Source organism: Linepithema humile, chromosome 1 (genome assembly GCF_040581485.1).
Source record: "Linepithema humile isolate Giens D197 chromosome 1, Lhum_UNIL_v1.0, whole genome shotgun sequence".
Lineage (NCBI taxonomy): Eukaryota > Metazoa > Arthropoda > Insecta > Hymenoptera > Formicidae > Linepithema > Linepithema humile.
Window position 1 is genome coordinate 31,673,586 of NC_090128.1, and position 27,804 is coordinate 31,701,389.

The 27,804-nt window shown below is 35.1% G+C and overlaps 2 protein-coding genes across 2 annotated transcripts in view; both read left to right on the forward strand.

Moving 5' to 3' along the window:
* The first annotated feature begins 88 nt into the window (after positions 1–88).
* LOC105676882 (L-lactate dehydrogenase) lies at positions 89–3,645 on the forward strand. The gene is made up of 7 exons (XM_012375091.2): positions 89–1,460; positions 1,758–1,884; positions 2,162–2,279; positions 2,515–2,688; positions 2,793–2,966; positions 3,053–3,170; positions 3,381–3,645. The coding sequence occupies exons 1-7, from the start codon at positions 1,252–1,254 to the stop codon at positions 3,574–3,576; spliced, it is 1,116 nt and encodes a 371-aa protein (XP_012230514.2). The 5' UTR covers positions 89–1,251; the 3' UTR covers positions 3,577–3,645.
* A 2,030-nt stretch (positions 3,646–5,675) lies between these two features.
* Positions 5,676–27,804, forward strand: part of Best2 (bestrophin 2) — a 46,621-nt gene continuing 24,492 nt past the window's right edge. Inside the window, exons 1-2 of the mRNA XM_012375204.2 lie at positions 5,676–6,088; positions 25,616–25,726. Of these exons, the coding sequence (XP_012230627.1) occupies positions 6,018–6,088; positions 25,616–25,726 (182 nt within the window). The 5' untranslated portion in view covers positions 5,676–6,017. The remainder of the gene's footprint in view (positions 6,089–25,615; positions 25,727–27,804) is intronic.

Sequence of the window (27,804 nt, forward strand, 5' to 3'; positions counted from 1 at the left end):
TCTATGATACAATTTAAAAAAGCAGCAACTCAATATCTTTCACTTTTATAGAAAATTTTAATCTTTTAATGTTTTATTAATCTACCAATAAAAATTATAAATGACATAATTACACGTTGTAAGTAAAATATAAATAAATAAATAAATATTCTAAGCAATTTGAGAAAGAAAAATCCGTTTTTTTACGTAAAATTTTTAGTTGCTGCTTTTTGCATTTGTGCTATTATTGTGTTTAATAAAGCTTCGATTGTGTTTTAGTAACATTTAAGTCATTTCTACCTTTCGTATTAAAATATCTACAAATTAGTTTACTTCATTACGATCATGTTACTTCTTAAAGATAACGGATATTATCTCAATGTAAAGCGAGTATTTTGCTTACAGTGAAATAAATATCTAATGACAATCTATCACGATAATTTATATTGTACTCACTTATACTTGCAGAATAGCTTTAACGGAAAGCGATTTTTCTCTTCTAATTGTAAAGTACTATATATAGAAGATTCTTGAAATATTTAGAAACTATATTTTTTTTATAAATCGTGTTTTTTTATAAATCGTTATTATATTTATTCGCTTATTTAACCCTAGCGTCTGAGCGAGTTGTCGATTAAATACTGCTTACTCGCGATTTATGCATTACAAGCGTTTCTAATCAAATCATACTTCTTGCTAATTATATGTACGATACATTTCTCCAAAACATCTTGAATACATAAACATGTATAAAATTTTTTATTATAAAAAATTGTTATGTTCCAATCAAAATCATTCAACTTGTGTTTAAAACATTATTAGTAATAGTTTGAAGTAAATCAATTTAACTGTGACACCCTGTTTATGCACATGTATGTGTGAATATATGATTATGTACAATATACATTTTTTTTGTCTTCACAAATTCTAAAGTAACAAAAGTTATAACGAGTTATGCTTTTCATGTTTTCTACAAATAATAAAATATTTTAGATACAAGCCAATGGATTTTATTTTTTATTTTCTTTTTTTCTGAACGTCTGTTACATAAATTAGTTAATAATTTAACAAACTTTAGTAGTCATGGATACGTTTAACAATTGGCGAACCGACGTGGTGGCGATATGCCAAGGATGTTATGTCGGTCGATTATCAGTGAACTCTCTCTTCTCGAGAAAAAAACGGTCCCATGCGATGTGACGGGCGCGGGTGAAAACGATCGTGCGACGTTTACAAAATCGACGAGTGACAGAAGCAAGCAGAAGCAGAAGCATGGTTCTATCACCTCTACTGTCAAACTCATCGCTGCCGATATGTTTGAGAACTCTCGTACGTGTGACATCAACCAGGAACTTCGTCAGAAGTCGACATAACCGCGCTTTGCCGCCGACAATTTTAACGAAAGTCTTTGGCAGTAATAAAGGAAAGACATTCGGGAAAGAAGCGACTGCTGGTTCGGCGCAGAAAACGCTTAATTTCGTGTAAATATCCTTATTGTTATGCCTACATACTTATACAATAATTTGAAAATTTTAATAAAATATAAAAACGAAACTTGATGTATTCCAAGTTTGCTTAGTAATACATTTTTTTTTAATAAATGAAATATCGTCATAATGGATTGTTAATTAAATCTGCAAAGAGGATTTTTCGGGGAAACTGATATAATCAACTTTGAGATGCAAATGATTTTAAGCATGATTTAGAAATATTCATGAATAGTCATGATGTAACGTTTCGTCAGAATATTGAAGGAAAACGAATTATTCGAATTTTAGTTCACCATGTTTGCGAGAAGAACTCTTGTGCAAGGTCTCAGAGCCTGTCAGAGACTGTTGCCATAAAGTCACTATTGTTGGTGCCGGTATGGTCGGCGTTGCCATTGCCAATTCACTTCTCTTTCAAGTACCACGATCTTTTATACGCTTTTTAATTTAAATTTTGTCTTTGAACTATTTGAATTACTTGCTAGGTTACTTATTTCAAATTAAAGTAAAAATTTGTATATTATACAATTATAATTAAAGAAACGTATAAATATCATTTGCTTTATGCTGCGCATTAGTTATATAAATCACGTATAATTTTTTCGTGGATTAGAAATAAGAGTGGATCAAAATTTAATCTATTTAGTGGTATGTTTGATTAGTTTTTATAATTACGATTTTTTATTTAATATTAGCGAATTACTTCACATATCGCAATGGTAGATATCTTTCCTAAAAAACTCGAAGGCGAAGGAATGGACTTCTGTCACAGTTCCGTATTTATAGGAGATCCAAAGATCGAGTATGATACTGGTAACGGGTTTATTAAATATATATAAGTTAAAAAAATTGTACACATTTGTTTGTTTATATAAAATGCAATTAATTTTGTATATTCTGAAGACTAAGGGTTACAATCAAAATCTCATATTTTACAAAAGTATATTTACTTGTATCAATCCATTTGTTTCTAATGCTTCACTTTCTTTCTACTTAAAATAATTTTTTTCTGTTTGTATTTTAAATTAAAAAAGTATTTCTTTTGTAGATTTTTGTATAAGCCAAAATTCAAAAGTCGTAGTCATTTGTGCGGGTGTACGACCACAGAAAGGCGAAACTCGACTTAATTTGGTGCAAAAAAATACAGAGGTACTCAAAAACATGATACCACCTCTGGTAAGCTACAGCCCGAATGCGGTGTTCCTCATCATTAGCAATCCAGGTTAAAATTAATTAATCTTGCAAATGGTTCTATTAGTTAATACGTCACGGCAGCAATATCGCGATACGAAAATTTGACGCGTCTGAAATGACTTCCTTATATAGTGGATATTTTGGCCTGGATCACCTGGAAAGTAAGTGGACTTCCGGTCCATCAAGTAATCGGCAGCGGAACCCACCTGGACAGCGCAAGATTTCGCTATTTGATTGCTGATCGATTAGGAATAGCGCCGAGTTCGGTGCAAGCAAACATAATTGGTGAACATGGGGACAGTATGGGTGAGTTTTCTCAATCCTTGATAAATCGATAGATAAAAAAACTATGCTATGCAATTAAGTTCAATCTAGCATTCAATATTTTCTAGTTCCGCTCTGGTCAGGAGTGAATGTGGCAGGAGTGCAATTTCGCGATATTATTCCAAATATCGGTTTAGAGACGGATGACGAAAAATGGTACGAAATATCGAAAGAAGTTGTGAAAATGTGAGTCTAAAATAATTTTATTCTACAAAGAAATTGCTTAGTGCAAAAATATTACATTTCTTTCGTAAAGATCTGGTTTTTAAAAATATGAACTTTGGAAAAAAAATGTTTATTATTTAGTTTAGTTGCATATGTAACTAATGAATAGCTTGAATAAAAAAATTATTTTTATAGTATATCGTAGTAATTTAACATATCTTATTTGTTTAGGGGTCCGACAGTGCGATGTTTAAAAGGATACTCCAATACGGCCATTGGGCTTTCTACAGTCGACATAATAATAGCAATATTGCGCAATACACAAACGATAATGCCAGTTTCGACTTTAGTTCAGGTATATTTTATTATGCGCCTTGCTTTCCAAGAATATGTTATTTATGACAACAAATTTTTTTTATTTACATAATAAATAGTGATTAATGTCACCGATTATTTTTATGTATGTTGCGAAAACAAATAAAAATATGCTGAAATAAAAATATAATATATAAAAGTAATTCGTACTATTTAAAAAAAATTATTATTATATTAATTAAATAACTTTGAAAAGTTGTAAAATTTTATATTGAGCAAATTTGTCCCTTTAGGGTCATCATGGTGTAAGCAACGATATGTTTCTATCTCTACCTTGCGCGATTGGCGAAAATGGCATTACGCAGATCGTTCGAATGCATATCACTGAACATGAGAAAAAGTTGTTTCAGGCTTCGGCGAACATCGTATATAACGTACAAAAGGACATTAAAACTTGAACAAAAGAAAAAGATCGTGTAAACGCATTTTATTTTTGTGTAAAAAGTGCTATTAAATGTAATAAATTATACGTAACTTCTCACACTTTTCTTTATTATGATTGTCATGTTAATCGTTTGCCGCATAGGATGATTAAATTTTTTTTCGCCATGTGCAGAAAGATCCGCGCTAATCGGATGCTCCGATTGCTAATTTATGCAAATCAGGGAAGAGATTACAAATGGATTCTCCGAATTGCGTCTCTTCGAATTTGACGGTAATTTAAATTGATGGAATGGTCTTCGAGAATGATGAACGATATTACTTCGCTAACCATCTTCAGGTGCTAAAATCGGATTCAAAGAATTAATGACGTCAATGACCCATTTTTTACAATACCTGGCAGCATCTGAGGCACGTAACGCTTGATTTGCGCAACTTTAATCTCACGTTTTTTCCAAGTAAGACTTCGACGAATTGTAGTTTCACATTTTCGGAATTTCCTGCGCGTGTGGATATCAAATTGATACCTCCAGGAGGCGGTAAGAGTGCTCGTCATCGTCATTTCCACAACGCGCAAACGAGCGAAAGGTGACCAGTGGATGGTACCAGAAGGCCGCGATTACGCCGCAGGCTAGGCCACGGCAAGGTGAGAGAAGGATGTGAAAACTGTGCGCAAGATGGCGTTTCGAAGTGCCCGAAGCCTGTACAATAGGCATATCCACCTGCATTTGAAGCTGCACAGGGCCGTAAGAGAGTTCAAGTTTCTCGAAAGCTATTCTCGAAAGAATAAAATATCGCGTTACGAGTATTGCATTTATCCTGATCTATCGTCGAATATACTGCAATTAGGTATGCTAATGATAATACAGTCTATGACGACGCGAAGGAAAAAGAGGAATGATTCAACACGCGCAAAAAATAGTGAAACATTTAGATATTCATGGAGATATTAATATCGCCGAGGAGGCGAGCAGCACTTTGAACCATTCCCCCTTTACTCGTTGTAGATCCACTTGAAAGGCTAAGCGTGTCATTGATTTTGAAAGAAGGATTCTGCGTAAAACATATATTACAAGTGTTTGCAACAGAGTTACATAAATTTCTGGTCGATTCCGAATAGCTACGCGATCTGGGGTTAATCTGAGATGACTTTGAGACTGACATCCAATTCAATAGGAAGACTTTTCAGTGAAATAAATTCCTGGCGATAAGCAATTCGCGATAAGAATAGACAGAAAATTGCCACTCAACGTTTGCCATCTATCCATTAACTCATGATTAACATCACTTAGGCATGCATCAAATCGATTTAATCTGACGTAAAGTCTTCATCTTTCAATCTTTATTTCTCAATCGCGAGATCTTCGTGATAGATGATGTGTTTTGCATGTGTAATGTTTCGTTTAATTTTCCTAATTGACTCTTTCAATATTTCCCTTTTCGTGCAGTCAAGAGTTTATATAATAGTATATATCGAGCGATATCTTTACAAAATTAAAAAAAAAAAATTAGTAACATTTGATCTAAAGAGTTTAGACACAAAATAATTGTCTTTATATTCGACGTTGAACTTTCTTATATTCGATGCAAATTTAAAGTATGCGCCATTCCGGAATTGCTTTATCAATAAATATATTCCAATTCTTTTGCAAGAGCATGAAAATATTGGCGTCCCGTTGTTTCTCGTTCAATTCTCCAAGCAGGCTTAACTCAGGTGGGTTCTATAGGTGACGCTCACACACCTGGCTCTCAGGTGGAGGTGGCACAGCCGGGCCTCATTCTCCGTTGGTCCCGCCGTCAGTGGAGCTCAGTCAGTAGACAGTCGGTCCGCCCGGTCAGCTGGTTCCGTTCATTCACGCGTTACTCGGGCTTCCTGATGGTAAAGTCATCACGAGCGACCAGATAGATCCCGGCGCCTTCGAGCTCCTCCAACAGACTCGGTCAGCGATCGGACAGAATATCGGCGGCCCGCGCGCCGCATGTGTGCGAGTGTGCAGCATCTCCACCGGAAATATCAACGGTGCGAGGGACCGGGTCGTCCGTAGAAGAGGAAGAGACGGCGACGGAGGAGGAAGCAGAGGGTAGCGATTCAGGAAGGAGACGAAGCAGGAAATGACAATATCCTACGCGAGCGAAGTGCCGAACGGCTCCAGCTTTGGCTGCTTCTGGAGGATTCTGATCAAGTGAGTCTCTCGATCTCCGCTGCTTGTTCCGTGCAATCTAACGCCAAGCCCCTAGCTTTGATACGCTAAATGAATATACGCGGCTTTTTGCGGTCTACGTTTGACGTAGGCACCGGAGCTGTCAACTCGCTAGCGACTGACAGGTGGGACCGGCAACAGGCGCGTGGCAAGAATTGTTTCTTGTGTATTCCTCGGTTCTAATCGCATCGCGATGTTTCATTCTGTCGTTTGTCAAATAAATATTTATTTTGTTTTATTTTCCAGTAATTTCTAATTCAACTGACAATGAGTTTGAAGAATCGCAATATTTTATTCGCCGTTGCGAGTTATTTGCTTTTCCAAATTTTTTATTAATTATAATCGGCAAAGGTTGTATGCAGACCTACTTTTACTTCTGCTAAGTTGCATAAATTATTAAGTGACAGTATTTTTTATTGAAACTCGAACACGTGATCGGCTGGCGGCATTTGCGATTATGCGATTATTGCAAAATGTAGCAGTTTCGTGATACGAATTTGTCAAAGAACATCAGAATGTATTGGAGGATTAAGATTATTTCGTCATTTATTTTTTATACAGAGTGGTCCACACAAAATCTGATCGAGCTTTTAGCCGTCTACGCGTTGTCAGTATGCCATTAAAACGAAGACGTTGCGTTATTGCGACCGGCTGATCATTGTGCAACGTTTAACTTTCGATTTAATGCTGCACTCTCGATTTATAGCCTAGTTATATAGAAAGAGAAAAGGAATAATCCTTCAAGGATTCAACAGCTATTCTGCTGGAAATAGAAAGACAGGACATCCTTTAGGTATACTCGTATATAGCTACTTGCATTCACGCATCAAAACGTTTGATAATCCAAAACAAATTGATCAGTCACATGTTTCGAGACTCGTCGAAAATTAGCATCGTCGATTAACAACGTCCGTCCCAAATTTTACATTTTAATCATTGAAAAAAAATGCGATCTCGCGCGAATCACAATAGCGGAGCACGTAAAAGTCGTTAACACAGAAATAATGCTCGGTCAACGCTTGCTCGCGCGTTTTAAGGAAATAAGGTCGTCGATACATCGAACGACGCGCGCGTCACGCTTGTGCCTGGAATATCGTCGCTGAAAATTACTGTGCCACTACACGCTGATCCGTGTGTCGCTTATCTGATACGTAATGGATAACAATGGTAATGTTTATGTTGGAGGGATTGACTTGACAACATTAGCCGGACATGTGTTTAATCGAGTATGCATATGTAAACGTATCGTATGCCCAGAATACAGTAATGTCGCGCTATCATTGAGACCGTTCTTTCTGAATGATCCATCATGAGTGTGTGAACACTGTCAATAAATTCTGACATATCTCACAGGTGTTTTTTATTTAATTCCAGAGGTATGGCAGGAAATATTGATTAATGATATCCATTACATTTCCGTCATTTCATCAGTCTTTCAAAAATAGTCATGCATTATAAACGATATATTTGCGAAAGAGTAATAGATATTAAATGTCATTGCTAATTATTAATCACAATTAACTATTATTAATATAAAACCCAAATATTTTCCCTCTACACATATTTCTGATTAAATTCTGCAGTTCCGCTACTGATAATACTGGATGTTTTGCAAGAACTGCTATATCTTGTCTGCGAAATGCGTCACAGTAATCTGCCGTGGTAAAATTCCAGAAATGTGACCGATATGAGTTTTACACACCCAAGACGATTGTTTCATCTTAATTACAGCATAGTGCCATCAAACGTTCATAGTCCAAAATTCCAGTAATCTAAAATTGTTCGTCATTAAGTCATTGCATAATCATTCCTGTAAATCGGTGACATCAATGCCTGTCGAGAGCGTCTACACGATTCACAGTGTCGGAAATTACGTATGAAATTAAACGTTATACAATCTAGGATTTTTGTAGAAGAACATGAGAGTAAGGTGCGATTTCGTTCGAAACAATTTGCTACATTTAAGTACAATGGCTGATTGTTCGAAAATTTCCAAAAGGATGACGAGCAGAATCACTTGATTAAATAGAATTTATTCGACGATAACGATACGCCAATAATTGCTCAGCACGTCAGCCATTTCTCAAATACAATCGCGAAATGCAAAATATTTATAAACTTACTTTATCGTCAAAATAATTGTCAAAATTCTTGTCAAAATAATAAATAAAAGAAGAAAAATAGATCAAAATTGCGCTGTTTTCAAATAACAAAATGTTATATTTTTCTATACAACTCCCTCTTCTATCCTAATCCTCCCTCTTCCGTCAAAATATAAAACGGATGTGATAATTGTATTTTAAATCATTCGCATGACATGACAAACTATTTGCTGCTGACAATAAGACTCGCAGAGAGAAACATACATTATTATGAGTTAAAATATTATTGTATTTATACTTTACCGATTATACAAATTTATGCGAAATTATTGTCATTACTAATAATAGATGGCAAGAGCATTTTCTGCTAGAAAATTCACTAGTACAGTTTTGAGATATAAATACGTCTAATAAAAATATGATAAATAGATAGTTAAAAAAAACAGTATATCAAATAAAACAATTATATTTCTACACAATTTTTTTTCTGCTGCAAACTCGTTTCGATGCGATGACATGCATTTCGCACTCATTCGCAAAAATGCATCTGAAGCACCAACCTATTACCATTCGCGGCGTCCTTGTAGAAGCCCGTTTGTTAACATTTCCGCGACCTTTACACACATATACCTTTACATATTGCGTCGGTGGATGCTCCCTAGTGTCGGTTTCTCTCCGAGCGCCTCAGTGGAAACGGTATTAACGGCTTTCACGTAAGATCTCGCTTTCCTATGCGCGTTATACTACACATTGCAGTTGTTAAAGGAAAGACGACAGCGGCCAGTCTATAAATACGCCAGAATGTCCAGGAATAGAAAATCTTTCGCGATAGCGTGCAAACGAGAGCGCATATTCCGTAAGTCGGTTCTTGACAGAAATTATGATTAGCTATAATTTGCGGAGAAAGGAATGCCTATCTCTTATATGTTTTCCCGCTATTCTTGATATCTTAGGTATATAATTTTTCATATTTTTTGAACGCCGCATTCTTCATAGGATTATTTCGATTCTAGAACAGCCGTGTTTTTCGCATCGTCATTCACAATAAAAAGAAATAGTTCGTTACTATATTAGTTATGCCAAAGATAATTAGCGATCTTGCTTCGGCATTTCATCGCTAGCGTTTTGCTCCTTTAGATGCAGCGAGCACGCGAAGCACTCTTTTTTTCTCATTTGAGTCTTCCGCGGTGACCCATACCAGCTTTCTTATCCGCTTGCCGGTGCTCGCTGGCAAAAGGAAGCACGATCACCGATCTATAAATACTCAAGAGAGCCCCCGGAACATACTATAAATACATACCATGTCCAAGAATAGAAAATCCGCTTTTCCAGTACGTTGATAACGATCGAGCGGGCAAATTCTCATGTGGAGCAGATCTGTTACGAGATTAATTATGAATTAAGTTAGATACGATCGTTAGGACGTGATTCTACTGCACCCCAGAGAGATGCGTGGCGTAAATGTCCATGCATGGCGAAGGGCCAATTCCCTCGATTTCTTCTGAGGATTATAAATCGACTCAAGTTCCGTCAACGACGTGCTCTCGAAATTGTCGCAATATTTTTCCAGTATTCTTTACTTTTTATTTCTTCTGATATTTTTCTATGGTTATTTATTTTATTTGGCAACTTTCGACAATTTTATTTTATTTTATTTGGCAACTTCCGACAATTTTACTTGAAATCTTCGTGTTGTTAGTTAACGAGGAAGAAAACTTTATTGTTCAGTGGTCAGTCCGATAACGAGTAATTATCCGAAATATAAAGAATGTGTGACGTTAGCAAAATGACACAAAAGTGTTATACAGTATTTTTATGCTTCATGGTTATCACTTGGAGCATGACATTTGTGCAATAAGTGCCTGCATGTACAGCTGCCCCGATCACGTTCATGCGCGCGAAATACTCGCAGCGCATGAACGGAAGAATCATGGCGGCGAATCGCACGCGTGAAAGCAAGAACGGTTTCACGCCGCGCGGAGCTGGACGCCTAATATAGGCTTTCGTATCGTGTTTGCATTGGCGATTTCATCGAAAAGAAACTACAAATCAAGTGACTTTGATCGATACATCGGCAGCACAATGTTGCCTTCAAAGGGGCACGCAGACGATGCGCAAGGCCAGGTTGCGCGGGCAAAATTTGTGCAGATGTTTGCAGAATTACAAGCAGTTCATGTTGTGAAATAAAAAAAGCGTACGTCGCCGAATCGTTCGATTAATCGTGAAGAATCGTCACGCACTTTATGTAGGACACAGAATAAAACATGGGTATGTCGAAAATGTTGCTCTGGAACAAGGAAAACATAAATGTAAGGAATTACCACTGATTATACCGACGCGATCACTTTAAAACGGAAAATGAGTGCATAATTAAAATTTCCAGGTATTTATATACGCCATGCTATTTTAGAACACACCCTAAAGATTCGAGGGACGTGCTACGAATGTATTGTTTAATATTTTTATATGCAAGCAATTCTTTTCCATTATATATCGAAAATAAGTTTCAAAAAGCAAAAAGAGATATCATGCAATGTTACACGTAAAATGCTGAGTATGAATTCTTGACAAATATGCACACGCATTTTACGTCATTATTATGATATCATTATTTACAATGTTTATTTTGCATTTAATTTTGCATACGATTTAAGATTGTTTTTTAAATTTTAATTTAATTTTAAATTGTCTTGAATATTTAATAGTATTATTGAATAAACTCTTTTAGCGCATGTGTCACTAAAAAAAACCATAAACATTTATAACTTTACTCTTCACAATGAAATATTGCGCATTTATCACTTAATCGTACATAATCTTGAATTATCTCTAGCGTCAATCAAGAATAAAAATTTATTTTTCTTGCAGAAGGAAATAAAATTACTATGATAGAAATCAGTAAAAAAAAATGACAAAAGAGAAGAAACTATAAATCAACAATAAAAAAAAATATGTTGTTGTTATAAATAATTAGTACGTACATTACATTTAGAATCTCTTTAGCAGAATACATAAATAGAAAAATTCATTAAACAATTTAGTTTTAGTGAATAAGAAAGTTAGGAATAAGTAATAAATCTTGTAGAAACTTATTTGGAATTGGATAATCGATTTGAGCTTGATGACGAGGAAATATGGGCAGATGGAACTTGTTTTTCATGATTTCAGGGACGGAAATAACTGTCTCTCGTATCAGTGAAAGGAACATCGGAATCACGTCACATCCTTTTGATATATGATCTTTGGTGAAAACGATCGATGAAATTTTTCAAGAGTCTAACTCATGACTCACGAACTTTAATCATGTAAATCGCTTTTGCTTTAATCTATAAACCTGCCTCAAGCTAAAAATAACCGTACGAATCTCTACGTCATGGTACAGCTGCTGTTTCTTTTTTCATTCGTTATTTCTTTTAAAAATATTTAAGTGATCACTTTTACTTTATACAAATATACTTATGTGTACGTATTTCATTTCTATTTAGATTTTACTGGACTATTATCCATTTTGTCACGTCCCAAACTAAATCGTACTAAACATTGTCTTCTTATCTGCATAACATTTTCTGCGCGTGTTCCGTTCTTCAGCATTTTTATAAATTTTTTAAATTTTATCTCGTCTTTTTATGCTTTCGCGTGATTCTTCTCACGTCGACGTCAAAGAGACTTGTTTATAGCCTCATTTTTATGCGCAGCTTTTCTAATTATTCAAAAACTTAGACTAATAAGGTTTATCTCACGCAGCTTCGTCTTATCAAATTCGCGGACTGCGCTCAATTGTTTGGCCGCACGGAGACAATATCGATTAACCACGTTTGAGCTCGCGCGTTGTGACGAACGAGTCCTATCGCATCATCGGGCGGCGTCTTCGCGGCGCATCGCATCGTCCTCTCGCACACCTTGCGCGAGTATGAGCACTCGTCGCCTGTCGCTTTGCACCGCGCCGAATGACAATGAGAAAAAGAGCGAGCGGCGACGGCGGCTTGCACTTGGTTGCGCGCTACACTTCGATTGCGTGACACACATTTCGCTTACCTCGCTCGTCTTTCGTCGACCTCTCGCGCATAAGCACGCCGGAGAGCGCTTTTCACAAACGGCGCGAGACGACGCCGGGCTTAAGTGCCGCTACACGCCGCCCGGTATGTCGAATCGCCTAGAAACCCGAGCTGACCCAGTGCCTTCGCCATCGGCACCATCTCTAGCACGCCCGCGGGTTCTAATGTTCCCGCGAACTCGCATTCTCGGACTACCGGTCACAGTAGTTCGCATCAACGAGCATCTACCCGAGTTAATAAGATTTCTATGTGGCAGACGAAATTATAATCTAAAAGAAAAGTTATATTGCAAATTAAAAAAATTTAGTCTAAGAATTTAAGGAAATTTATGCTTTATATCATTAATGAATTACTATTTGCACGTATTTCAGAAACGTGTGCACTAAAAGAGGAGAGGATCGTAATCTATAGAAATGATTTAATAGATACATATACATATAACAAAGAAAAGCGCTTCAGGATAATACTAGTCTGAATGCGCTCTAAACGCTTTCATCATGTCTAACAAATGATGCCTTTATTCACTTATTAACAATTGAAAACATCGAAACAATACACATTATTGCATCAAGTATTGTGCAATATGTATGCTACGGTATCTCAAGTGCTAATTGACATTAACTAGACATTATACGTGACTTTTAAACTCACAATCTACGACTTTATGTCAAAATTTGTGTGGAACAATAGGAGAAGTTGTCCTTTTGGATGCGATTGTTCTTTTTTACAGAGTGGAGAAATACAGAATGCTATCAAGCAAATAAAAACTACATTTTATTCACATTCGGCGTTCTCGGTATTTCGAATTGCACTTCGAGATCTGACATTGGCGAGAATAATTTCCGTGTCTGCGTCTTGCAAAATACCTTCGTCGGTTGCACCCGAGGGCATAAAAGCTTGTTTTTTTCTTCCGCGAAGTCTCGTCGAAAATTTCCATTGGTCCTTGATCAACTCGGCGAATGTCCGTACGTGAGTTAAACGGCATGCCACAGGGACGCTTATCGTTTTCTCGCAAGAGGCAAAAGGCGGGCGTTTCGTTCAACGACTGATTGATTAACGTGTCACGCATCCAATTTTGCTCAATTTCTAATTGAAATGTGAGGCCACTCTTTCTTGCGCGCGGAATATGTTCTTGTCTGGTATGTTTTGATCAATCTGCGTGTAATAATCTAGATTTCTACTGGATATAGTGTGACACCAATCCTTCGATTCAGCGCATCAACCTGATGGCCGCGGAAGTACGATTCTCAAAGAATCTCCAGAGATCTGGCTAAGTGAGGGCGAACGAGGAGCATCACGCCGTGAAGCGTGACCGGCGTTAGTTATGCAACCTTTTATTGCCTTACGTCCTTGTTTCCCGCATTGGTATTATCTTGCTTAGAGCGAGGAATCAATTACAATTTGTTGCCTTGATGATGGTGTCTCTTCGAAAGGCGAGGGGGAAAGAGGGAAATCCCGGTCAATAAGTATGCCGTCGTAGCTTTCAGAGAGAATCGCGAAAATTTCAGTCGACCAGTAAAATTATGAAAAATTATCAGCTTGATTTATTTGCTGACACAGTTTGACCACAATCCGTGGCAAATGTGTTTATTGCTTAGAAGAGGCTTTTAGAGGTTTGCGACGGCTATTAAAGCCCTAATTTAAGCGTTACGTAATATATAGCACTAGTTCATAAATCATTCGACAACTACTTTTAGCACTCCATAAATGTCCGTGAGAGTTCGCATGTTACCGCGCATAATTGCAGCGCAGAGATTTCTAGATACGCTCGAACGACTAGAAAAGTCGACGATTAATGAATTCCTCAATGAATCCCGAATAGCATAAATTTACTACTTGCGATAATATCTTCTAATCATAATTTTAATCAATGTCTGATGCGCACGATCAAATTATTGTGTTTCTTAGAATATCACTTGTACTCGACGGTCGTGAAAAAGCAGAACAGGTATAGGAGCTCGAGGTGATAACAAAATGCAGGAGATATGCAAAGAGATAAGCAATAGCGTGCTTACCGCGTCTACGCACAACCATCGCCACTTCTCGCGCCGCGAACTTAAAATACAAGGCTGCCCGTAACTATGTCACTGTCAATCAGACTCATCGGTATGTATAACACTCACCAAACGCAGTCGTTGTGCCAGGACACTTAATTATCTTCACGGTCCGAGACACGGGAAAGACCTTACTATATGATTATTCCAGATTGCCAGTTAATTTGCTATTTAATCGCCGGATGAAATCTTTTTATAATGCTGCAAAGATTTATTCAAATTATATATGATATGTAGCTTTATATGTAATAAAAATATTTTACGATAAAAACAATGCTTTTAGGTTATGAGGATTATTGCTTTGCGATTACACTCGTGCCACTAAAATCACTTTATCTACTTGCAAAGGATTTGTCGGTCTTTGACCACATCAACATCCGGAATTTCATACATCATATTAAAATGACATGCAAATGAAAATAATAAGAGCCTGAGATACTGAACGCAAACCCGTAATATTTGTTTAACGCTGAATAAACATTCCCCGACAATCGTTTTGAGCGATTGTAGATTAAAAAATTTATATAATAATTTGTTTCAATATTAGTATCTTTGATAATAATTTTAATATTATATATGTATTAGCCAATCAAATATTATTTGATATCCATAGATTAAAATAATTGATCATTGTAATTATGTCAGATGCGTCATTATAAACATGAGAACTTTTAAATTAAATATTTTCGTCAACTTTATCAGTATTTTGCACTTAAATGCAATAAAATCATTACGTAGCATTGTTTCATTAGTAATCCAAACAGTCGAACGTTCGACGCTTCCCGTGCCAGCTGCGGGTGAGGCACGGCCTTGTTAACACGCTCGAGTATAATTTTCAGCATCGAGATGGGCGCTTGCCCATCACGCGGCACGATTAATTCGTTAGCGGCCGCGATTGATGTTAATCGTCTACTGGAATTATATAAACACAGAGGAAGCTGACTCTTGTTCCTAGCGCTCGGGCGCTTTACGTACTTCCGTAATCTGCGCGAATTCGCGTTAAGACTTTCATGCAGCTAATCGGCGCACCTTCTAACTACGCCTCGAATTGCGTCAATTTTTTCTCTTCTAGAATTCTTTCCGTTAATAGCTTTTCGTAATTTTCGTGCGCGCCGCCTGTTCTAACTTATGCATGACTTACGGAGTAAAAAATTACAAGACCATTAAATAACAGACTGCAACGTTTTGCTGAAATATTCTTATTATTAATTCGCAAGCTACACACGCAAAGTGCGGAGAATGCCCTTAATTACGCTTGTAAACCTTACGGTATACTGCAACAAAGTGTTGCGTACAAATTGTGACATGTAACATATGCAGAGTACATGTTTAGATTGCGCATGCATAGCTTTATGGTGTAAGAACAAAATGTAAGTAATCTTCGGGCTACGTTTCTCACAGTAATCTCGTAAATCAATGAATGTGTAACACACACGGTCAGATTGTTTTTTAATTTGTGTTAATTAATTCGACGATTATTGAATGACTCGATGGATCCCTTCGTAACAGCGCGGCGCGTCATCATTCTCGGAAACGCGGAAGCAGTTAAATCGTCGAAATCAACGGCTATTCTTTTTCCATACCGCCTATAAATTACCACGTTAGAATCAGCATTCTTGGTAAAAAGAATAATGCCCAATTATATCGTGATATTTTTCATACGTAGACAAAGTTAATCGATGTGAATCTTATAATGATTAAATCTAAAAAAAACAATAGTTGAATATCTACTATTTTTTGCGTATAATTTTGCATTAAAGAGAATTGAAAATGTGCTTGCGTAACAATTAAAATATAAATGAATGAAAAAAGCGGATTCAACCAACATGGTGCTTTTAAGTCGACTATAACTTTTCGAACACTTGCTTCGACTTCGTCCTCGTAACAATGCTGACCGCGGTTTGTGGGTTTTCATTGCCTCTGCACGTGCTTCGATATGCGTGGGCGAATGATTGGTGATTTTCTTCCTGGTTGTCCTACCGCTACATGAAAGATTCAAGTTGCTCCGTTCGTATAAATATAATTTGATTAACTTTAAAAAAAATTAAAAGATAAAATATTATTTCACAGCAATTTAAACAACGCATCTTACATATCACTCGGCAATTATACGATGCAATAAACACAAGAATAACGATAACAATTTGAGAAAGTCTTCAAGTCAACCGGTTAACCATAAATAGCTCAAGGGATCATTAACAATTATTTACTGACCACGAATCAATATTGACGTAATCATATAATGTCAATTAGCAGAACTTTTTTAGCGTGCGCGTAATATATTACGGAAACGTTACGAGAAAACAGACGTAGAAAAAGATTATCTCTTTTGCGCTCGCACGTCATTCTTCGCTTCGGTCGTTGCGAAATTCAGTTCGATTACCGCGCGAGACACAAGTAAGGTATTGCGTAGTAAAAAGATGAGCACACAGTGCCTTTTTTGCTATTATACATAACGTTATACTTTCTTTAGTCAAAGAAAATTCTATCGTGGCTCGGATCGTCGCTCGGATTCTGTGTCGCGGACCATCTTTGTCGCAATACGCAGAGAGATGAAAAAGAATACATAGCCGAGGCAGAAGCAATATAAGTTAGTGCATTTTTTCTCGACACAAACCATACACGGTCAGCTCTATTCATTCCGGGAGGATCGTCTTGATTTCCTTCGTTTCTTTTTCATCGATGCTTTGTGCTTCTAGCAAAGCGCCGTTTACAGGAATGTACGTATAAGTGGTCGCTGCCTTTGCTTGGCGCGAGATGAAGAAAAAGAAGGAAGCAGAAAGATCAGGTTCCGCTATTATTGTTTTAATGGACGCACTATTACAATTCATCCGAGAACGATATTTCAATGTCAGATCGTAAGGGAATACGCAAGAAATCGCACGAATGTAGCAAATGGCGCAACAAAACATTGTCATGGGAATCGCAGTCTTTGTTCCCAGTTATCGGACGTACTGCAGATTTTCTGCTAAACTCTCGATAAGTTTTGTAAAAAAATAATCATCAAAGCGTGCGTTCTTTTTCCGAATTTTTCGTAGAAACTATGATAATAAAAATAAATATATAAATATCTTTTCAATAATTCCTATATGTACATTAAGTTTCTCGATATATGAGAACAATGTACTTAAATTTTCGTACACTTTAGACATCTCGATCTGAGATCGGTGTACTATCTAACTGTCTCATGTAGACTAATTTACTAATTTCTTTAAGAAAAATTAAAAATTTATCATTAACATCCTGCGACGGCTTTTAATGCTCTTCTATTATATTTCTTGAATAAAAACAAATACATAACAATTTCATTATATTAATCTCTGCGCGTGGTGCAAAGTTTCATCGGAATTTTTGTATTACAGTAGCAGAAATGAGAGAATCTTCAATTTTTAAAAAATATTATACTGTTTTCAAGTTTAGAAAAAAAGCGAGAATCAATGACTACAATGAAATTAATTTATCATAAGTGACAAACAGTAAATCGCGCTATCAAAAAACTATTTTTTTAAATTCTATCTGCAGTATTTGTATATTTAAGTCGCGGAAGCTGTACCCAGTGCATCTGGACTCATTGACCATGACCACGGATAGTTGTTGAACATAACAGAACACCTTGGCAATGACTCGATCAATCATGGAGTCGATTTCCAAATACGGGCTGACCGGCTAAATTGGTTGATAATAAATACGCCGAGTTCGATGAACAGGAGCGTCGACGCAGGAAACTGCTGAAAACGGTACGATCACAAACTTGGGATGGAGTCGGCGTAACTGGGCATACCACATCAGTTATTCTATTTACGGATGACGGATCCGTTAACGCCTTCCTCATCCCATTGCTTGTTTACGAATATAAATTCATAGAGCTCGTCAGCGATAGCATCAAAAATTGTAGAATATGTGAAAAGTTACGGTTGATATTTCACATTAAAAAAAAATATTTAATGTCAGAATAAAAAACGCAATTCTCTCACGGTTATTTAAAAGCCGTAATAATTTAGCAGAAGTTGATGGTCAGTGCATATCATCCATCACTCTAAGTTAACAAGCACGACCATCGCATTGCGAGTTAAAACAAGGACAATTGCTGTGCAGATGTCTTAATTACCGTTTCTCATTGTTAACCGAGATCTCAATGCCGACAATTTTATCTATGTTAAACATGGAAAAAATCTAATATCTTCATTCAATGATATCTAATGCAATTGACGTATATTCCGCTTTCCAAATAACAAGCAGTTTATTGTCGATGTTATCCGCATTAAGTGCAGTATTATTTAATTAGTACAAATTTTTAGTAGTAAAATATACGAACAGAAATAATAATGTATATGTGGTGAAAATTTTATTTAGCGATTTAAGATTATTGACTCACTATACCAATTTTTTTATCTCCTCATCTCACAGTGCGTGACTTCGCCGCGCACGCATTATATCGAGAGATTTCGAAAGCGTTTTTTTTTGCAATCGCTTTCACCCGATCCGTCTCATTGTTCTCAAGTGTCAGTCTACCCAAAACCTTGTACCCAAATTTATATCATCTTTCGAAGCACGTGTGTAATAAGCACAGCTTATGTTGGAACACAAAGAAAATACGTCAGCTTAATAATATGTACACATACATATTTATACCTATGTTAAAATATCTAACATAAGACATCGATGTATGACTTTTAGATCAGATGAGAGTTATATAAACCATCATATAAATTATTTAAATTACAGCGTGCGTAAAAGAAAGTAATAGCTTTTAGATTATATCAGACTCTCTCGTTTCCGTTGGGGATCTCAGATTAGTAATTGATACTTTTAATATTTATTCGGCATCGAAATAACGCCGCCGCATCAAGCGTGACCATTGATGTAAATCGCGCGGAGAAATGGAGAAGGACAAGCATAAAGAGTAGGAATTGAAGAAATAGAATTGTGCAACATGGCGAAACATAGCGTGGTTGTCTGGCCGACAAGAGCGATAAAAGGCCTTGGCGAGCCTTGACCGGTGGACCGTTACTTTACGCCATCCACAGCAGCTTAAGCTCCTTATTTCCCTCTTACCAGTACAGCTAGATGTAAGACCTCACCCAGTCTCTTTGCAAAGCCACCGTTTCTAGTTTTCTTTTTTTTTTTCTTAATGATGCATCGATTAATCATGAAAATCATTACTTATCTGCTCGAGCATAATGGCCACATGCCACGAAGGAAGAAAAAAAAAGATTTTATAAAGTTTCCTTAATGATTGACGAGATGGTAAAGATATTATTTCCGCAGGTCTGACGTACGACATACGCCGATGTGAATTACGATTATAAGCAGCATTGTGTAATAATTTTCATTCAAGTACAGATTACATTGTTGCTACTTGTGTCTTAAATTGCACAATAATAAATAAGAGCGTAATCGAGAAGTTTCTAATAAATTCAGTCACTGAAGAGCTTTTCATATTATTTCTGTCTGTGAATGTGACATAAATTTTATATTTGGAATATAAGATATTCGAAGAATAATCAGGTACTAATCATAGATATTAAATTTTCTATTTGCGATGAGAATAAATCTGTTAAGCAGCAAAGCGTTCCTTCCTTTTATTCTATAAAATTCTCATGAGTGTAAACATTGTATCATACTAGGAAATGTTGATGCGAATATTCACAAAGCACATCGTACGTATGATAAATTCTTATTCATATTTATTCATTTACAATTAGTATAATACGCATTGAGAAATTATGTAGTGTCGTGTAAGATGTCTTTGCGATGCGAGTTGCATCGAGACTCTCGATTCGAGAGGCGAAACAACGGAGCCTCGATACCTACTGTAATAAACTGTATGAACGTAGATTATCGTTTGCTTAGTTTGTAAGACAGCACTGCAGTGACTCACGTTTCAGTAATATTTAGCATTCCGTCGTGATACCAAAGCGATTATGGCAAGCTCCCAGTCACTTCCTACATTGCTCTTTATTCTATATCGAGCCGAGTAAATTTATGTCTGACGTCCGAAACATAAGAGACATAGATAAAACCTTATCTATGCACTATAAGACGAACCTTTTACGTTTTGTGAGCGGTTTTATTTGCATCTTGCAATTAAAGTTTCCGAAGTTAGAGTACGAGAATATTAGAATACGAGTTCTTTGAGAATATTACTTTTGCGCGATAATTCCTCCATTTTCTTGCGTTACTTAAATTTGTTTAAACATTTTACGAAATTTGTTTTCAATAATTATTAATTTTTTTATTTAAAAAAAAGCAAAAAATAAAGATTAACCTATAAAATGATGTATAATAATTTATAACAATATAGTTACTTATAATCCCGATGAATAAAAAGTATAATAAATGAGATAAATTATTTTTTATATTCTCATATTGTGGAAAAAAGATATTTTTACGTCCCAAATAAAAAAGCCTAAAAAGTGCCTGGAAGATTAGAATGTCTTGCGGACGTCTTTACGATGTTTTCACACGTTTATATTGTCTGCGATGTTATCGCCTAACGATTACAAAATGCACTTTTCAACATCAATACGCCTTTCAGCGTTACTCGAAAAGCGCGCTTGATGTAACTATGCAATTCATCTAAACGAGGTTCAGACTCCCCGCGGCACATAGAAACTAGACGCGCTATTACAAAGCCTCCAAATCCGCACGCCCGATTTTGCACTGAAATCGCAAGATGCGCATAGAAAAAGGACTAAAAAGGAAATGCTTCTGCGCCTGGCTAAATTGCCGTCACGGCGCTATGTTATAACGATCTTGCATAAACGCTCGACATCTGGCTGACTGCGCGCAACTACGGCTTAATCGCACAACGTTCGCCCATTCACTCAGGGACCGCGAAAGTTCGTACACGTCATTGACGTTCACTTGCATATCTTTTTACGACCTGCGTCAACGTCTTCTTCGACCCCGTAGACAAGAAAAAAACGTCGTCCGATCGGCGATAAAAAAAAATCATCGCGGTACACAGATTTATTACCTGTAAACACGATCTTTACGAGTAGTAGATCGTGATGGAACATTTTCACTCAACTTTTTTTTATCAAACTATTTTATGTTTATTTCAAATGCAAATCAATTTGTTGCATCTAAAAATATTAGACATCCTTGACATATAGATTATATAGAACATTTAAAACTGTTTGAAATATATATGTGTTTTTGGAACGTCACATCGTTTGAACGTCAGATCGTTAAATCTATATAATTGTTGTTCATGTTTAAATATATTGTAAAAGATTAAATTTTTATTAACGCTTATGCAACGTACATGATATATATAATACAACTAATACTATATTATTTTTCTTGATACAATTCGCTATGCAGCGTTAACATATTGATTACTTTTAATTAAGTTTATCCTTAATTATATGTCAGAACATAAATCAATCATTTAATTGATATATGTTAGATAAATCAAGATGTATTTGTATAATTACACTTGATCTATAGTTAGCAATAATAATAAAAGTTTAGCATTTAGCATACTTATTTTAGCACATAAATTTTTAAAGATGACAAAAATAGAAACATTTTATCATAAAATTATTACAAAATAATATAATTTATATTATTTCTATCATAACTCATGCGATATAAATTATGATGTATCTTATTTTTAAATTCTGAAAATTAATTTCCGGCAATTTTGCATGCGATGAAAAATTTCGTTGTCTTGTGACGGTCAATCTTTAATTCCGTATTACGCACAAATATTTCTTAACCTTGGGAAGAAGACGAAGGTCAGTCTCATGAATTGATTAACAACACAACAGTATCTTCTTCCGATCACAGAATCGATATAACGACTCACATTACCCATGTACGTACAAATCACACGTATTTGCGTACATGAGATGAAGGAATACGGGCGTGTTATCGTGTATGTCAATGAAAAGCGCAGAACATTGCTACCATGACCCACTGACATACAAATAGTGAAATAATCAAATGCCTTTACGTGGTTGTCAAATATCTGTTTAGTAGATATCTCATTACGTATGTATTTGCGCAGCTAAAAATGATCGAAAAGTGATTCTCGTATGATTCTCTTTGTTGGCACCCGGAACTTTGTGCACCTGCAGCGTTTTAACTGATAAACGTAATCGAAAAAAATACAGACAAGAGTCCAATTATAAATATTTATATTTTTTTTGCTTATATTGACATTCCGAAATATGTTTCAGGAACTGCTGAGACTCGATGGAATCGTAAATTATTTTACAACTATATTTCAAAAATATACTTTAATGACAGATTTTTTAGGAATAATTTAGCATTGCACAAAAAATACCTTTGCAAAATTTAATTGCTTACTTTAAAAAATATATTTCTTAAAGTGAATTATATTTAATGTCTTCATGGCTACAAATTCGATGTAAACCTAATTTTAATTTAAAATCATTAAAATTATTGCAATTATTAATAAATATATTAATTTATTATTTTACAACAAAATGCAGAGCGCAAATGCTTTTAAAGAATACTGCTTCGTAAAAAAACTTCGTCGACAAGTTAAATACATTCTCTATATTTTTATTCTGCAAAAATTGTATTTAAAAACAGTTATTATTGATAAACGTTTAATAAGAAACGCATTTGTTATCTCTACGTAACAGACCGATTAAATTGTCTAGTGAACGATGACGAGCGCATTATATGTGTTAGATAAACAATTTAATTCACGACTAAAGATGCGCAATTGTGTTCCATGTACGTATGCCAATTTTATGGTTACTTTTGCAAAATTACAATTTGCGATCACAAATGTTGATTAATGCGTATTGCGCGACAAAAAAATATAATTAACAACGGCGCGCAGCTTCCCGTAATTACTAATTGCCTGATGTGCATAAGAGTCGCTATCGAAAGGAAATAATCTTGTTTACGCCATTCCAATGTTGGAATACAGTCACTGAGATTATATTCGAGGAATTCTTTTGATCTAAGCCGTTAGCGTAATTTGCTATTTCATTTTGCACTCCGCTTCAATTACTCTCTCCAGATTTTCGCTCTTCGTTGTCGTATCAGCTGCAAGTGAGTTCATCGTGCACAATAATCACCGTACCGTTACGGTCTTGTGAGCACACGAAGTGTTGCTCTGAATGTGGCGGATATCCGGTACGGCTTTTCATATCTTTCTCTCTCTAAAGAGGAGTGATATTAATTAACGTTTTTTTTTTTTACTTTATGTTTCATATTTTGTAAATTAATAGTTTGACATATACATGTATGATGTATGTGTCATTTGTTATACGCGTACTAATAAAATAAAACATTTTACTTTAAGTATGTTGTATTTAATAAAACATACATCAGCACATATTATGTTAATGAATTGCTGATAAAGACTAATTTTATTATATAGTTTTATTATATAGCATCACGTAGAGCTCATGACATAAAAACTAATCGAGAATCAGGATGTTCATAAATTCCGATAAATGAATGCCATTCATCTTTTGCATAAACTAGTGGCATAGTTCATAGCTCCATTACCAAACAATGGTTGACATATTAGCTTTACAATACCTATAAGTTGCTTTTTACTTTGACCTCATTTACACTGCATCTATTGGAGTGTAGGAGTCTGTTTTCTATTTAAAATCATTCTCTTTCTCTTTTTTTTCTCTCTCTCTCTCTCTCTGCCAGCGTTTCTAATTTGTAACTACGATCATATTGAGGAGGAAGAACATAAAAGATGAGATCATTGAATACTTTACGGCTTCCAATATTTCCTGTTGATCACTATAATCGAGTGATCGATTTCACCATAAAATATTCATGGCGAATTCACGTTCGGGAAATATTGCGTGCGGCGTATCTTCGGGACTCGTAAAATCGATTTAGCCGTGACATACTTTTCACTAATTCTCAGGCCGGTTCCGAAGCACACGTGCCGTTATCGATTTTATAGAGTGATCCAGCTCTTATCGATTATGCGCTCATATTGATCATGTTATTGCGAAAGGACAACTAATTGAAAGCAAAAGTGCAAGCTAATTCGTCTTTATACTTCGTCTATTTTCTCTTTTTAGATAAAACCTGTTCCGCGTGCATTTGTCACGCAACGCGACACATCATCGTTTTATTAATATCCATGATACTTCGAAATTAGTCTCATGCAAATCTTATGATAATGTTTCTCAATCAAAGAAACGTGCGATTCAGCGACGTTTAAAACATAAAAAAAATTATAGCGATCTTAGACGCGGTGTTTCTTAAATGTCCAAGTAAAAGTGAGGATTCTCGAAAAGAGAAAAGAGCACACTTGGCCAATACTTCAAAGTTTATTCACATAACACAAGGAAGTTTTGGGTGAGAATGAACGATGGATTTTGACTTTTATAGCTCAAGAATTGCGATTTTTTTATCACATCCGCTATTAATTTATGAGAAAAGTATATATATATCAAAGGATATATACCATATATGTATATATTTACTATAAGAATCAAGAGATAAAAAAAAACTGTCGTATATGTATTACTAAAAAAAAGTTTTTTTGCGTTTTTTAATAGATATTTTTTTATTCTGATTAAATTTGTTTATATTTTTTTATTTTTTTATTAAATATTTTAATTTTTTTATTTATGTATTTATTTTTTTATAATATATATATTATATGTAATAATATATATAGTATATATAGTATAGTATATGTAAAATGTAGTATATAATATAGTTAATTATATATACGACAGCTTTATGTGCAAGAGTTTTATAGAAGAGTTTTATAGGAATAGTGTACAACTGTTTTCATAGTTCTTTAGTCCCACTTGGAGCCATTTCCTAATATCATATTTTTTTGTAGAAAATATATATAATAGCTTTTTTTTTAATTTTAATATATATGACAGGTTTTTCTGAAAGGTTTAATATATACGACAATTTTTTTGAAAGGTAAAACAATACTGTCTTGTTTTAGTTGCGACAAGAGCGTATATTTGACGCCTTTTTTTACCTTTTTTTAAAAAGGTAATTTTTTGATAATATATATTTACTGCTAATAATTCAGCTTTTAAAATACGTTTGGATGAATATTTTCGATTAATGCAACGGCTACTCTTTGCCTTTTTTCAAAAGCATTGTGCAATATTTATTGTAATACGAGAAATATATTATAAGAAGTAAAGTTCTTAGCAACATGTAACATAATATATCGCGCTACATTTTATACTTTTATCTAAAAGAAAGCAAAAATTACGGTGCAGTATTTATTCGTGTAATCAATCATAATTAATGTATAATTAATATCAATTTAAATTAATTATTTGGTTTCTTTTTTTTTTGCAGATGGCGTGGCTCAGTTTACAAGCTAATCTGGCGGGAACTACTGGCGTACCTGTTTTTCTACTACCTCATCAATTTTACATATCGATATGTGCTCAATGACCATCAACGGTTGTAAGTAACATGAATATCTCTGGAATGAAATGATAAATTTTATTTTTTATGAGAAATTTTATTTTTATGAGAGAGCAGAAGGCTGAAATTCGAAGCAGAAAAAATGTTTCGTAATGAAATGCATTCTTACTTTTAGTATCAGAAGGATATAGTTTACGTTGAAATAAATTTTCTCGTATTGGGTAACAATTATTGCTAAGTTTAGTAACAATTATATTTTTTATTTTTTCCACGTATATACATAGTTGCTTTGAAAGAAACGCAATAAGCATTATATCGGGGCTTAGCGGATTAAATTCAAGGCGATGCGGGGTAGGAAACGTGTCTCAAAATATATATGTGTATAATTAAATCAGACAATGTGCATGCCTCTCTCTCTTGGTCGCGCAAGGAGAACGACGATTTAATCTCGCACTCCCCGATCACCAGTTCTTTTGTTGCGTCCTTATCACGGATAACCGGATTGCCGAATTCAATCGAGCAGTGCACGAACATATTTGCCATAACCGCGTTTTATGGACGTAGATAAACTCGTGCAACATCGACCTTGGCCCGCCCGCAAATCTGAAGGTTCCGGCACTTCAATCACGGTCGCGTTTCTTCGGCTAGCATTGGAAGATTCACAATACCCTCTATTTATTAGTATTCATTGATGTATTTTTTTTGCCATGCAGGACACTCTGTAACCTTTCTTTAGTTCACCTTCATAATACTCAGTTAATTTGCAGTCGATATAGAATCGCAGATCCAAGCAACAAAGGTTTATTATACACATTCATAATTATATAGGAAAAGCATTAATATTAAATACTGATAATATCAAAAAAGTAATTAACTTTCGAGTTCTTAAGCGTACATTATTACAAATCTCCATACTAATTTTATGAATATTTAACTACGTTATTCGTGAAATTGATTGAAACGTTCCATTTTTGGTAACGCACACATTTTTATATCGTTACTACAAAATAATGAAACGATCATCGTAAGTAATTATATTCAAAGATAATAAAAGTGGATTTCTATAAATACAAATAACTTTTAATTGCAGATTGCATATTTTTTTATTTTTTTGCAGATTTTAATTTTTTAATTGCAGATATTACGGTGTAAATTTAAGTGAACATACAAGATAATAAATTTAAGCAATCCTGATGATATTCGTGTATAAAATATTAATATCGTAAGATAAATTCATATTTAAAAGCAGTTAAATTCATTTATTATTTGTAGTATATGTGACAGTTTTGGAAAGATTCTTTTGACGCGCCCTGTAGAAGATCCCACATCGCGATACATCATGAAACGTGTTGGAGAAACGCCCGTGTCAGGCGTTAAAAAAGGCATAAAAATGTAAGCTGTTATTTATGCGGGGCTGAAGAAGAGCGATAAAGAAATGTCAGAAAATCCGCAAGGATACAAAAGGTTTCTCTTTTAAATCACTTTGATTCGTGAGGCTAAATTTAGAACTGTCTGGACGGTTTAAGGCAGATTTAGGATCCAGCGGGCCCAAAGAGTGAAAATTATGAAATGAGCAATTCAGCGATTATTGAATAGAATGAACCTGATGGAGCGTGGTTACAAGATTGATCGTTCTTTATTAAAATTTTTTCCACACACGGATTTATGACAAGTTAATTCTTCTTTTCTTTTCAGTGTCAAGTGTCAAATGCTCATCGTACTCGTTAGATATTTTATCGTAAAAGATATTCTTAAATTACCAGATTATTTTTTCAATGTACCTCTCGTATCTTGAGAAAAGTATCTAATATCTTTGCATCATTATTCGAGTAACTACATGTGATATCAATATCAGTTCCTTGTGACCATAATATTGTACGTTCAGGTAACGGTAAGTCAATATTATCTCAAGAGTACGAATACGGTACCAGTTACTCACGGAAATTCCAACATAAACCTACTTAGCGAAAGATCCTGGAATCGCGCGCTAATCGTTCAGAATTGATGTGCAAAGTTACTTCTTACGAAGTCGTAAAAGTAAGTACGGCTACCCATACGTGGTGATTACGTTCTTTTTAGAACGACCCACGAGGCAGTGACCGACATTGATGAGCGAA